Genomic DNA, 14247 nt, shown 5'->3' with positions numbered 1-14247 from the left:
TTCTTTCTTTTCTTTTCTTTTTCTGCACGGTAGTCGTTAATAGTCATAAGATATTTTAAATAAATATTTTAAATATTTGGCTCGCACAATTTTCATGAATATCTGTAATTACATTAAGCGAAGTATTTTCTAAATGTTTAGATTTTATTTGTTAATTAGGCTAACTATGTTGCGGAAACCGAGATGGGGCAGGCTGTGGGCCTAGGCTAGCTGTTTATTTTAACACTAATTTGGAGGAGCAAGCCGCTTGATTAGTTTTCGTCTCTGCACTATGCGCTCGGCTTACTTGTAATGTTGGCCACCTAATCTTTGGACGAGATGTCCAGGGCTGCGTTTCCTGAAACCTCCTTACGCTACCTCGTTCTTAAGTTGTATATACCTTTAGCTGTACCTTATCGTTACGTGTTTCCCGAAACGTTCTTAGTTAAGTATACCTTCTGTAAGTCATTCTTTCGTAAGGTTGGTCTGGGCCACTCTTAGCTATACCTTGTCACAGTTCACATCTCATTCGAATATAATAGCTGTGCAAAATCAAAGACGACACCGTCCGCGGAGCTATTTACTAAAACTTTAGAAAAAAATAAAAATAAAAAAATATGCCGGCACGGCAGCAAATTCAACAGCTTTTAGATCTAGATAGTTGGTCCGATTTTGTCGAGACAAATTCAACTACTGGTGGCTCTCCTCTTTCTCTCTTTTTCTCCGTAACAGCCTAGTAGATGTTATATGTTTCTCTTGTTACGTTTTTATTGAATAGGGCTGCGTTTCCTGAAACCTTCTTAACGCTACGTCGTTCTTAAGTTGTCCCTTTAGCTGTACCTTATCGTTACGTGTTTCCCGAAACGTTCTTAGTTAAGTATACCTTCTGTAAGTCATTCTTTCGTAAGGTTGGTCTGGACCACTCTTAGCTATACCTTAGCGCTATTCACAGTTCACTCCGCTAGTGGCCACCACTGTGCAAAAAGCTTCTTCACATTTCAGTCGATACTATTGTAATTCTGTGGCAAGACAAAGTAAAGAACCACATAAATATTACAAATATAAAGTTGTAATACACCCAGTGTTCAATTAATTGAAGTGTTTTTATGCAAAAAATAAAAATGTCATTATAATGATGGTTGTTAGTTTTTCCATTATAATATACAAAGGCACATCGGCTGGCAAACCATTATAATCAGGAGTCTATTTAAAGGGAATGAATGCGATGGGGAGTTTGGTCAAACTATATGGCAGCCAGACAGCAAATAGTTGTCCTAAATCAAAGACAGCTGTGTCCGCTGAGCCATTAAGTGTATGTGCACTATTTCAAAAAAAAAACTTTAGTCCCCTGGCTTCCATGTCAGAAGATAAAATGCTACAAAAATGTTGCCTGCCACGGGAGCAAATTCAGTAGCTTTTACATCTTGTTGGTCCAACTTTGTCAAGACAAACTCGATGGAGCTACCCCCTAAGCCCCAATATTAAGCTGCTGGCGGCTCTCCGTTTTTATGCTGTTGGGAGTTTTCTGGAGGTGGTTGGGGATGGATATGGGAGTAAGACCTCGGTGTGGTGGTGTGTTCATTCAGTCACAAACATCCTGCTCTGTCATGCCACCGTTTATATATGTATGCCTTTAGCCAGGCATGAAGTGATGGAGGCACATCAAGGCTTCTATGCCATTGCGGGTGTCCCGTGAGTAATTGGCCTTGTGGACGGGACACTTGTCCCCATCACCACCCCATTAGCGCTCGACCAGGCCTTCATAATACACATGAACATGATAATATTAATGACCCTTTCAAAAGCAAGCGACGCCAAACAGCCAGTTAATGTAGCTGGTTAAGGCTACATTAAGAGGTTGCAGGTTCGCACACTTGCAAAATTATACATACATACATAGCATAGGCCTATAGATTGTATTGGACCTACACATAACGTTATAGGAAAAGATGAAACAAAGTTTCGGTCAAAACACCTTCAGACTGCCTATAAACATGAATTAACACCAAGAAGAACAAAAAGAGAAGCTGATGGAGATGTTTCCATTTTTTCTGTGGATAACTGTGAGTATTTGGTGTTTGCAGTTATAGTGTAGTAAAATATAATTATTTGTTTTGCTGAAGTAATTGTATATTATTCTAAACACGCTGTATTTGGTTGTTGTAGATGTTCATCTAACTCAGAGAGCAATTTTAAAGTTTTACCACCAGTTTATCAGAGGGTTGAAAAGTGGAAGTCAGAGGAAACATGACCAACCTGCTGCCAAACAATAACACTAAAGGTACATTATTTATTTTTCCGCACAGTACCAACTGAAACTCATCAATCAGATAATCTGAATTTACTGATAACTTTTTTTTTCTTCTATTTTCCACCTTTTATCATGCAGGTTCTTATGATTGATTGATTGATAAATAAATATTTTGCATTATCACTGCAGGACTCTGGAGTGCAGCATTACTTGTTTGTTCATCAACATACAGATGAAAACACCACACTCCTAACTAATTCAAGTAAGTTTTAAGATTTGATTTAATTGTGAGAGATTCCTTTCTTTCTCCTGTTGAACTGCACTCTCCATAGTTCTAATAAATGCTTCTCTGACTTGCATCCCCATCTTAGGATGTCAAGCCTAATCATCAAGCAAGGAGAGTTAGCATCAAAATGTATATGTCACTGACCAATAACACAGAGATGCCAGAAGTATCTGTTTGCTGTCTACTATTTGTTCAGTATGGAGCATCCAAAAGTCATCACTTCATTTCAATCAGCACTATTTAGCCCTTCCCAGTGCTGAAATTGTCGTGGGTGCTTTGGTTTTATTGTGTAAATGCTTATGAATTTTTGTTTTATTGTGAATGTAAAATTAATATTTAATGCTTATAAATTTAAAAACAATACTATAGTTAGTCTTTTAGCTCCATTTTCAGAAACGTGGTTCACCATCTTTCATGGGTTACAGAATTGGGGAAAGTTGCAGCATCCAAAAATAATAAAAAAAAAGAAAGTCAGACTACTTGGTTTTTACTTGGATCATGGATTAAATACTTGACATTTATTTAAGGTAAAGGGTAATGACCTGGTGGTGAGATGCAAAATAAGAGTGTCATTAATATACCGGTACTATTTGATGAAAAACTTTTCACATTCTAACTTTACTTATGCATTTTAAAAAATAATAATAATATTTTTTTTGCAAGTTAACTTTAAGTTTATTTATTTGTGCAAGTTAACATTCCATTTAGTTGTTGTTCTTTTTTTGTGGTTTCTTAGCAATCAACATATATTTGTGACTGACATGTTGGATGGGTGAGTAAGGTGGAGAGGGGTTGAAAAAATAATATTTCTAAAATGGAGAGTGCTATTTTAGACAGGTAAAAATTATTTTGATAAAATATTTGATAAAATATAAGTATGAATAAATAAATATGGATTTATGTTAATCTCTGTAATTGTTGCACTATGAATGGCTGTGTTATATATTGCTTGTCACAGTAAATGCTAATAAAAATTAGATCTTAAATGATCACACAAAACCTTGATGTGTTATGCTTATGGATATTTCAGTTTTTCTAGTGATAAATTAGTTATATGAGCTGTTTAAGCCTTAAAATTTAATTAAAACAAAACAAAAATTTTGGAACACAGGAACACATATAGAACCTTTTTCCTGGTTAGAAAGAACCCTAAAGGGTTCTTTTGATTGAACCCTTAAAAAGGGTTCTATATAGAACCTTTTAGGGGTTCCAAATATGCAGCGCCTGTTAGAACCTTTTAAGGTTCTATATAGAACCTTTTCTTCTAAGAGTGTATAGAACAATATTTGGACTATTTGAAAATCTGGAATCTGAGGGTCCATAAAAATCTAAATATTGAGAAAATTGCCTTAAAGTTGTCCAAATTAAGTTCTTAGCAATGTATATTACTAATCAAAAATGAAGTTTTGATATATTTTTCGGTAAGAAATTTACAAAATATCTTCATGGAACATGATCTTTACTTAATATCTTGGCATAAAAGAAAAATCGATAATTTTGACCCATACAATGTATTTTTGGCTATTGCTACAAATATACCCCAGGGACTTAAGACTGGTTTTGTGGTTTTTCCTAACAGGAAAGATTTCCGTGTCTTTATTTAAAATCAACACTTCTTTTATAAAGAACACCGCTTTCTCACATAACGCAGTGAAAAAGCATGTGCATAAAATGAATAATCGATTCTCGAGCCATTGAGATCAACCAATTCAGCACCACCGCCATGGACAGCACCGGGGAACGTCACACGTAAGAAGGTATATCTTAAGTATATCCTAAGGAATAATTCGGGGAGCACGCCTAGAAATGGTACACCTTTAGTTAAGGCATACCTTTAGAGTCTTCGTAGCGCGCTAAGAGACAGTGTTATCGGGAAACGCAGCCCTGTACTTTACTTTAGAATGTTTTTTATTTATTTATTTTTATTTTTTTGCAACTTATGACTTTAACTTCTCTATATTTGAAAGACAAACTTAATCCTTTTCTCTCCACTACATTTCTATCAAGGTCCTCGAAGTAGAAAGTCGTTACTATGAAGCAGCTTTCTTCTCTAAAACGAGACTTTTTTTTTCAAACAGTCTATCATCAGTAATCACTAATGTAGGACTAGTCTGCGAGAAGTGATTTCCCAGCATTTTTTTAACACTGCCTTTGCAAATGTAATATTTATAACAATTGTGATATTGATAACAATTCAATAAGAAGTTAATTTTGTGGCATATATTAGACACAATATTGTTGATTTTGCAAAACTGTGAAAATTAAAATATTACCTTAAAAACAGAAGAACTGTTGTGCATCTCCTTACGAAAAAGAAGTTTATTCAAGTGTGCTATTAGTATACTTCTTTTAAACTAAAAAAAGAAAAGAAGTATATGCTACTTTTAGTTTACTTTTTATGTACTTCTCGGAAACGGGCTTTATGTACTTCACAGAAATATGCTTAAAATGACATTTAAGTATACTTGACTTATATTTAGAAAACGTCAAAATATATTTGAGCTATACTTGTGCTCCAAGAATCCGTGTTTTCATTGTTATATGGTAGGGGGCGCTCGTATACATCTTCTGTACAGAATTAAAAAAAAAAAAAAAAACCCAAGTGAAGAAGAAAAAGAATCAAAAGATACCCTGCGTCCCAATGTTCATACTATCCATCCTAAATAGTATGTGAGATCATAATGAGTGTGTCCCAAAGCATAGTATGCTGAAAAGAGTATGCCAAAAGTCCCCGGATGGTCTACTATTTCAAGTTCATGTTCACGTTTATTTGTATAGCGCTTTTTACGATACAAATCGTTGCAAAGCAGTTCTACAGGAAATTAAGTTTCCACAATATATTTATATATTGCAGAACCTTAATATATTTAACTTATGGCAAAATTTGGTAATTCTGTATGTTGTCTGAGCTTTGGCATCCTCTGAGGTCCTCTGAGGGGTTGGCATTATCTTTTCTCAGGTGTTCGGTCATCTCAGATCATTTAAGGGTTGGATCCAGACTGAAGCTTCTGTCATTCCTAGTTACCACGGGATGTTAATCAGAAACAGAGAAACAAATAGAGACATAATTAGCGTAGCTGCTGTTCCATCTAAGCAAAAATGATTTGTTCAACCCAAGCTAAAGAATAATAATAATGTACATTTGATCAGATATAACTGCAGTACAAGATTATAAGATGCATTATGTGTATGCTTGGCTAAAGAGATGTGTCTTTAATCTAGATTTAAACAGAGAGAGTGTGTCTGAACCCCGAATGTTATCAGGAAGGCTATTCCAGAGTTTGGGAGCCAAATGTGAAAAAGCTCTACCTCCTTTAGTGGACTTTGCTATCCTAGGTACTACCAAAAGTCCAGAGTTTTGCGACCTTAGGGAGCGGGTTGGATTATAGCGTGGTAGAAGACAAGTTAGGTACGCAGGAGCTAAACCATTTAGGGCCTTATAGGCAAGTAATAATATTTTGTAAATGATAAGGAACTGAATAGGTAGCCAGTGCAGAGACTGTAAAATTGGGGTAATATGATCATATTTTCTTGACCTGGTAAGAACTCTAGCCGCTGCATTTTGGATTATCTGTAGCTTGTTTATTGAAGATGCAGGACAACCACCTAGCAGTGCATTACAATAGTACAGTCTAGAGGTCATGAATGCATGAACTAGCTTTTCTGCATCAGAAACAGGTAGCATGTTTCGAAGCTTGGCAATGTTTCTAAGATGGAAGAATGCTGTTTTTGTAACATGGGAAATATGATTTTCCCATAACAGTACATCCAAGAGATTCTGTGTAATGTGTTTTGGTCCAATAAGTAATATCTGTCTTATCTGAATTTAATAGGAGGAAATTATTGGTCATCCAATCTTTTAAATTTTTTACACAATCTATTAGCTTAGATAGTTGAGAAGTTTCATCTGGTCTTGTTGAGATATATAGTTGAGTATCATCAGCATAACAATGAAAACTAATCCCGTATTTTCTAACGATATTACCAAAGGGCAACATGTATATTGAAAATAGCAGAGGACCTAGGACAGATCCTTGTGGTACTCCATACTTTACTGGGGATAATTGAGATGACTCCCCATTTAAATGAACAAAGTGGTAGCGATCGAATCTAAACCATCCTAAAGCCCGCCCTTCAATACCAGTTTAGTTTTGTAATCGATCTATGAGTGTGTCATGGTCTATAGTGTCGAACGCAGCACTAAGATCAAGTAATACCATCAATGAGATGCAGCCTTGGTCTGAAGCAAGAAGTAAGTCATTTGAAATTTTAACAAGTGCAGTTTCTGTGCTATGGTGAGGAAGTTAGTTATATAGTATATAGAGACTCAAACATGTAAGGTCACATGTAGCCATTTTTAAAGCGTTATCTATTCTACCACTTATTTATATTACATATGATCTGTATATATTAATATTCATTTAAAATAAATGTTTTATAATAATTGTTAAACTAAAAGTGCTTGTGTGTAATAATAATATAAATCATATTATAATTATATAAATCATATGTAAATTCTAATTATCATTAAAGCCAGACATTTTTATTTTTTATTTTTAAGGTACTTCATAGCGGCCTTTAATTTGTAGGAAGAGAAACTGGGGGAGTGACTTTTTTGTGTGTCAGACATGTGTCACTTTGCTCACATCTGATTGGTCCAATTTCAGTTTGAGATCTCAAACCCAGAACATATCCTTCCCCAGAGCAGGTTAGCGTGGAGTGTAAGTTACTATGGCAATGAACACAGCTAAAAGCCAAGCCACTTTCATATCTAAAACCCAGGATTGGTGCAAACTAAACTGAAACTTACCTGGCTAGCCAGCTAAACCTGCTTCATGGTACAGGCCCAAGGTGTTGCAAAAATGCTCACAACGCAAACAAATAAAAAAACGTGTTTTTATGTTTGTTTGTGTTGTGAGCATTTGCAGCACATGTGTTGTCGAATTGATGAATTTGTTTTCTTAATTTGCAGGTCTTTTTTTCTATTTGCAGTGCGTTTCTTTGTTTGGTTGTGTTGTGAGCATTTGTAGGATGTGTGTTGTCAAATTGATTAACTTGTTTTCTTAATTTGCAAGTGTTTTTTTCTATTTGCAGCGTGCGTTGAGCTCTCTAGGCCACTGTACAAAAAGGTCTAGTATGATAAAACTATCATAAAGGCCTACTTGTATTAGGCTAACATAAGCCTAACAGTGACATTGATAAAGGTTACAAGTGTAGACTATATAATAATACAAATGTAGGCGTCTATTTAGACTATATAACAAAAGGTATTTTATTTTCATATTCCAATATATCCATTAGAGACCAAATTCAGAATGTTAATCAAATAAAAATGGAATTGAAACAGAGAGAGATTTTTAAAACTCTTTTAATTAGACAACTATTTTAAATCATTCTTGGTTTACTAATAATTGATTGTATCTTTTATTTTGATAGTTTCTTACTTTTATTCTGATCCCCTTTCTTTATAATATAGTCATGTTAGAATGCTATTTAAACTGTATTTTTGAAATTGAAAATTTTTTAATAATTGAAAATGTACCAATAAAGGGGGGGGGGGGGCATTCTTTACAAAACATTAGCTATGAAAAATACTCATTAGAAATTAACCCTGCAAACTCCCTCCCCACAAGAGCTGTTTTCACACTCTGCCTCACATCAAAATAATACATATTATCTGTGACTCTGTCTGTGATCAAAACAAAACTGAGACAGAGCTGCACTTTCGATAACGATGCACAAAATGCATAGATATTCTGACAATATTCTATCAAAATATAAAGTGCATATACCTCACATTTCAAACTGCACGTCAAACAGTGAAAACTGCCCTTCCAGCTGAGAACACAGGGACTGCTGTGTGTTAGCAGAACAATACGTCTTCTGCCTGCCAAAATGTAAGAGACAATGAATGATCCGCGCTGACTTGATGTTTCCCTCATATGTCGTTAAACTGTAGATTACTCCTTCATTCTGTTATTCTGTTAATATTTTACACGACATTTTATTTCTAGTTTTATCTGTTATTTAATTTGATTTAATTTAATTTTGCACCAATTTTTCTTTGTAAACATTAAGTAGCCTACCTGCACTGTCATACATTTTGTACGCAGCCTAGCTGCCATTCCTTTGGCAATACAAAAGTGCAGTTTGTCATGTCGGTAAAGCACACTTAAATTGAAATTGATAGACATTGGGGCCCCCTGCCGATTAAAGTGGTGGACTGGTTAAATTTGTTAGGCCTATATTAACCAAGTTAAGACATATGGACGGCAGGGGTCACTAAAAGACGTCGTTCTGTGAAGCAAGACTTTAACGGTCTAGACCAGAGTTATTCAAATCTTTCCCCGGAGGGCCAATCTGCTGCAGAGTTTAGCTCCAACTCAGGTGTGTTTGATTAGGGTTAGAGCTAAACTCTGCAGGAGTGGGCCAGATTTGAGGATCCCTGGTCTAGACGTGTTATAGCCTATTACACATTACCTCGCCTGCCAAGAATATAATTAGAATATAAAGCAAAATTGTCTTTATTTGCAGATTTGGTACTGTAAAAAGTTCTACGCACCTTGCACAATGCAGGCTACTTTTTTATAGTAGCCTATGGGCTACTGAGATGTCGCCTCTTTTAATTACATTACAGAATTTTCGATAGGCCTAAATTATTCAGATTTATTTGGATTAAGGAACCTGAAATGTCAAATACAGAAGTCATGTGTTCGATGTGGTAAACATGTCGCAGCTTGCAACTCTCACGGGGGAGAAAAGCAATTTTCCTAAATGAGAAAAAGGGTTTCTCTTGTCAGATATATATATGATAACACGTATATGAAGTCAAATTTCTCTGTTCAGAATTCCCTATGTATAAAAAATAATCTACCATATGTATTATATTACTTATGTCTATATGCAATCGATATCATCCGATTACAACAATTGTTCAATAAAAACGTTGCCATATTAAAATAAGTTATGAACAGAATTCATAGTCTCATTAGGCCTATTGTTATTTCCATATTTTTAATATCAGCAAAATATTGTTAGAATTAACTGCTTAAGTTTAGTCTTTGCAGAAGATAGAAGTAGGCTAAGATATGCATCTTTTGGGTGGACGTGGTTGATCCAACCCACAAACATGACACCCAATAGCCTGCCAAGGGGTGGAGTGATGAAGCGCATTTAAAAGCACCGCAACGAAACTCTTTCTTCACAGCACTCTTTAGCTTCTGTTTAAGGCACTTTGTCTGAACATCTAAAGTCGGAAACATGGTTGAGTGGACTGAATTTGAGAGGGCCACCATCCAGGACATCTTTTCCAATATGAACTACGACGTCGTTGGTCCGCAAGCTCTGGCAAGGTATTGAGTCCTGGCAATTACACGATAAGCGGACAACTAGTTTACTGTGCTCTAATAAAATGCTCTTTCTCCTCGTTCTGGTTTGTAGATGTCTTATCGTTTACCCCTGGACCCAGCGGTACTTCGGCAAGTTTGGAGTCCTGTACAATGCCGCTGCCATCATGGGAAACCCCATGATTGCTGCTCACGGTATAGTCGTGCTGAAAGGCCTTGAAAAAGCCGTGAAGAACATGGACAACATCAAAGGCACCTATGCTGAACTGAGTGTGCTGCACTCCGAGAAGCTCCACGTAGATCCTGACAACTTCAGGGTAAGTTGACACCTGGATTACAAAAGAATGTTTATTACTAAGCTTTGTTCTGACTTCAGTGTTCATGCATCCCTTCTGTCCATGACACTACACTTGTGTCCTCCCACAGCTTTTGGGTGACTGCTTGACCGTCGTTGTTGCTGCACAACTGGGCGCTGCATTCACCCCTGAGGTCCAGGCCGCTTTTCAGAAGTTCCTCGCCGTCGCGATCAACTCCCTTCAAAGACAGTACCACTAGAAACAAAACCTGCTTTGACTGTTACACAGAGGATCACATGATGTTTAAACAAAAAATGTGTTCTTCTGAGCTGAAGCAAATAAATGTTTAATTATTCAATATGCAGTGTACTGTGTGTGTGTGTGTGTGTGTGTGTGTGTGTGTGTTTGTGTGTGTGTGGTTTACCAGGACACACATGTTTATAATGACATGGGTACTACAATGTAAATATGGAGACTTCCAAAACGCTTAAAAAACATACAAAACGGTGTTTTATGAAATTCAAAAATTGCCAGTAGTTTCCTGTAAAGGGTGGTTTAGGTGTAGGGCAATAGAAAATACGGTTTGTACAGTATACAATCCATTACACATATGGAGAGTCCCCGTAAACCACAAATTCAAGTATATGTGTGTGTGTGTATGTATATTCGCATGAATTAACGAATGTATCTGCAGCCGGCTTTTGATTTGAAAACAAAACAAGCCTTTGGTGTAACCTAACTGATCATCTTTTATTAAAATAGGCACCAAGTTCGTTCGTATCTGATTAGCCTACCTCTTTCATTCATAGACTATCATTAAAACTTTAATAAAGACAGATAGCTTCAGGCCTATTTCAAGTTTTATTCATATGAATTTGATTTAATAATTTAATAATTGACCTATCGGTAAGCCCCTCCCCTCGAACGCAGACTAGCCAATGTTAGTGGAGTATCAGTAGCACGGGGAGCGGAGCTCAGACATCTTTCGTTTTCAGCGCCATAGAGAAACATAGAAGATCCGAAGCTTGCATCGTTTTTCTGCTACCTGGTCTCATGGCATTTATGTACCTGGGTGCACTTTTTTTAGCAAGACGCGTTATATGTACCAATAAGTATACATATCACTGCAGTTTCCAAAAGAAATGAACACTATAGGATAGGCAGTAGCTCCGACACCTTTTATTCCTTTTCACACAAATTTACAGTTTCGATTAAAAAAAGCATAATTTTCGCACAATTACTTGAAGAATATCATGCTATGACTTCAAAACTATATTAATATGCCGGGAGATTTGACAAATTATGCTTTTGTACGTTAGCATCGCATATATCCAGCTTCATATCTATGGGTTTTCAGAGAGGGTAGATTTGTTCGGTAGCTCACGGAGTACTGAGACTGGCTACTTTGAGAGGTGAGGAGCCCCAGTTCGGATCCAGTGTGACCAAACAGTTCAAATCTGCGTACAAAGAAGTTCAAATAGTATGGTTTCATTAACAAATGTGTTTTTATATCAGTTTTGTATTTGTCAACACTTGTGTTGCATCGCGCCGCGTAAATATTACCATGTCTGCATTTGTGATCAGAGAAACGACAGACAGCGCCCTACTCTGCTCAAAACTCGCGTTTGAATCATCAGTGGCAAATTCTTTAAATAAAATGGATTTACAGGCTGTGAGTCAAAAACGCCAGACTGTCCTTGACAAGTTGGAATTGCCCCACTTTATAGAAACAGCCTTTGTGCAGCTGGCAGGCTACTCCCAAGTTCAGGAAATAGTCCTCCGTTAAAATGCGCTGCACACACTCTAATATTTGGGTTGTACTCCTCTGAAACAGTGTTGTAAATACAACTTAACCACTGATTTCTAGTTGTGTCCTCTTTTGGAAGTCCAAACAAAGTACTTTCTTTTACAACGAAACACAGCGTCTCCCCACGCATGGCGCCGGCTGCAGCAACAATACTACAGCGAGAATAATAGTTCTGCCTTCTTTCATTGTGTATATGTTTGGGCTGTGTTTTGCAAATCTCCCCACACCATGACGTAGACATGTGGGTCGAGTCTTAACTATTATAAAGAATATCTCTTTGGTTTTGAGACTTTAGTCTTTGCATCTTCAGGCAGCTCAATCAGCTTGTAACTCTCCAAAGAGAAAGGAAAACTTGAAATCGCATTATATGACCCCTTTAAAGAATAGTCCGTTACTTTAACAATGAGTTTTATGATGGTAGGAGTGTTGATTCGCAAAGCAGTCACTTCAAGTCTTTGATTATCTTAAATAAATCATTAAATAGATAAATAAAAGAAACGAATGAATAAATTAACCAAATAAATGCATAAATCAAAACAGACATTTCTAAATAAAAACAAAACAAAACTGAATGCAGCAAAGAACACTTGAAACTCTTTTGTATTATGCACTAATTAATAATTAGTGTACTACTAAAGTGTTTTAAGTGTTCTTTGCTGCATTCAGTTTTTTTAGTAATTATAATTATATAATTAGTAATTATATGTATTATATATAGGCTATATAATATATGTAATTATTAGTATAATAGACTAATTCATATTTAACCCCCTTATCAAAATATAACGTAAATAAAATAATGAATACAAAACTACATATAGAACGTTTTTTATAGAAATATTTTTTTTAGATTTACCCAGTGAGAAACGCCCCATTTGCTAGATTCCAAAAGTTCATAATTGAGGCCAAATTGAGCAAATTAAATTTAGTCATTGTAATTTATTCAATTAAAAGTCAAAGTATCTCAAACATTTGAGCGGAAATGTTTCCACATTTGTTTGTGTTTAGAGGAACTAGTTTATTTATAGCCTATTTAAATTTGCAAGTGTAAAAAAGTACGCAACATTTTTTTTTTACGAAATAAGTAACTAGCATATATATATTTTTAATAAGCGGGTATATAATTATGATCAGTGAAATATGCTCTTTCTTGCATACGTCGAAGGATTTAAATTTCAACAGTTGTAAAACCCTCCAAAAGCACTAAGCGGACCAATGAAGTTCAATTACTACTAGTGCTTTACACCTCTGCATCCATTTATGCTTAGGTTGAGAAATTATTTAGCAATATGCTTGTTTATTTAAAGGTTTTAAATATTATTTATTTGCTTGTTTGTTTGTGTGATTGGTAACTTATGTTTGATTTGTGCCAACAAGATAAACCATCTTTACTTCCATGTTCATTGGCTGGTTGTTCTGTAGAATGAACGAAATAGTTGCAGATATTTGTATTCTGATGTGAGACTTTCATCATTCGCATAGTTATCCTCATGTTAAGGTGTTTTTAAAACACTGACATGTGTATAACAAAAACATGCACCAAATATGTTTAGTTAATGTTTTTTATAATCATTTATTGCATCATAAGACAGAATGTTTATACAGGCATCCATCTGGTTTGATGCAGTCCGACTTCATCACAATAATATGCGTTTATCTGTACTTCTCGGCCAGAGCCAGAGCCAAAGCACTGAGGAACTTGTCCATAGCAACATGGGCCTCTGGGGTGAAATCGTTGGGGAACATAGCGGCCAGAACCACGAGGATGTTGTGGGACAGAATCTATGACAAACACAGGAAACAAACGAGGTTACCGTGACTTTGCGAGAGTACGAGAGAATCGGAATTGACTAAAGATGAATTCGTTGCACTTACCTTGAAATTGGCGGGGTCAACACGCAGCTGGAAAGCATGAAGCTCGCTGAGGTTCAAGAGCCCAGAGGTAAGGTCATCGATTTTGCTGACAGCCTCAGCAACGCCGCTCATCACGGTCTTCCCGTGCTTCCTCACTGGGGCAGAGCCGGGGCTCAGGTCTTTCCAGTGAGAGAAATAGGTTTTGGTCTGTGGGTAGACCACCAACATCCTAGACAGACACAGTGAATTGAATGGCAGATCTATGCTCGAAGAAAATATTATGACTTAGCTTAGATTAATAACCTTACCTAGAAAGAGCATCATTACCAATGGCATCAGCCTTTGCTGAGACCTTGGACCAAAGGTCTTTGACGGCAGCTTTGTCTTTGGCAGAGAGACTCATTGTGGAAGGATGACTTTTGCAGCAA

At 36.2% G+C, this 14247-nt stretch overlaps 2 protein-coding genes across 2 annotated transcripts; one reads left to right on the top strand and one right to left on the bottom strand.

Annotated features, from left to right (window-relative positions):
* Positions 1-9719: 9719 nt before the first annotated feature.
* Positions 9720-10514, top strand: LOC306848320 (hemoglobin subunit beta-like). The gene is made up of 3 exons (XM_079382791.1): positions 9720-9868; positions 9957-10179; positions 10289-10514. The coding sequence occupies exons 1-3, from the start codon at positions 9777-9779 to the stop codon at positions 10415-10417; spliced, it is 444 nt and encodes a 147-aa protein (XP_079238917.1). The 5' UTR covers positions 9720-9776; the 3' UTR covers positions 10418-10514.
* A 3104-nt stretch (positions 10515-13618) lies between these two features.
* On the bottom strand, positions 13619-14222 carry LOC306848278 (hemoglobin embryonic subunit alpha-like; the record flags this gene model as incomplete). The annotated part of the gene is made up of 3 exons (XM_079382733.1): positions 13619-13747; positions 13841-14048; positions 14128-14222. 3 exons carry the CDS (start codon positions 14220-14222, stop codon positions 13619-13621), a joined length of 432 nt encoding a protein of 143 aa, XP_079238859.1.
* Positions 14223-14247: the final 25 nt, after the last annotated feature.

This window comes from Barbus barbus (assembly GCF_936440315.1).
Source record: "Barbus barbus genome assembly, chromosome: 3".
NCBI lineage: Eukaryota > Metazoa > Chordata > Actinopteri > Cypriniformes > Cyprinidae > Barbus > Barbus barbus.
This window is presented reverse-complemented; position numbering and strand designations above follow the sequence as displayed.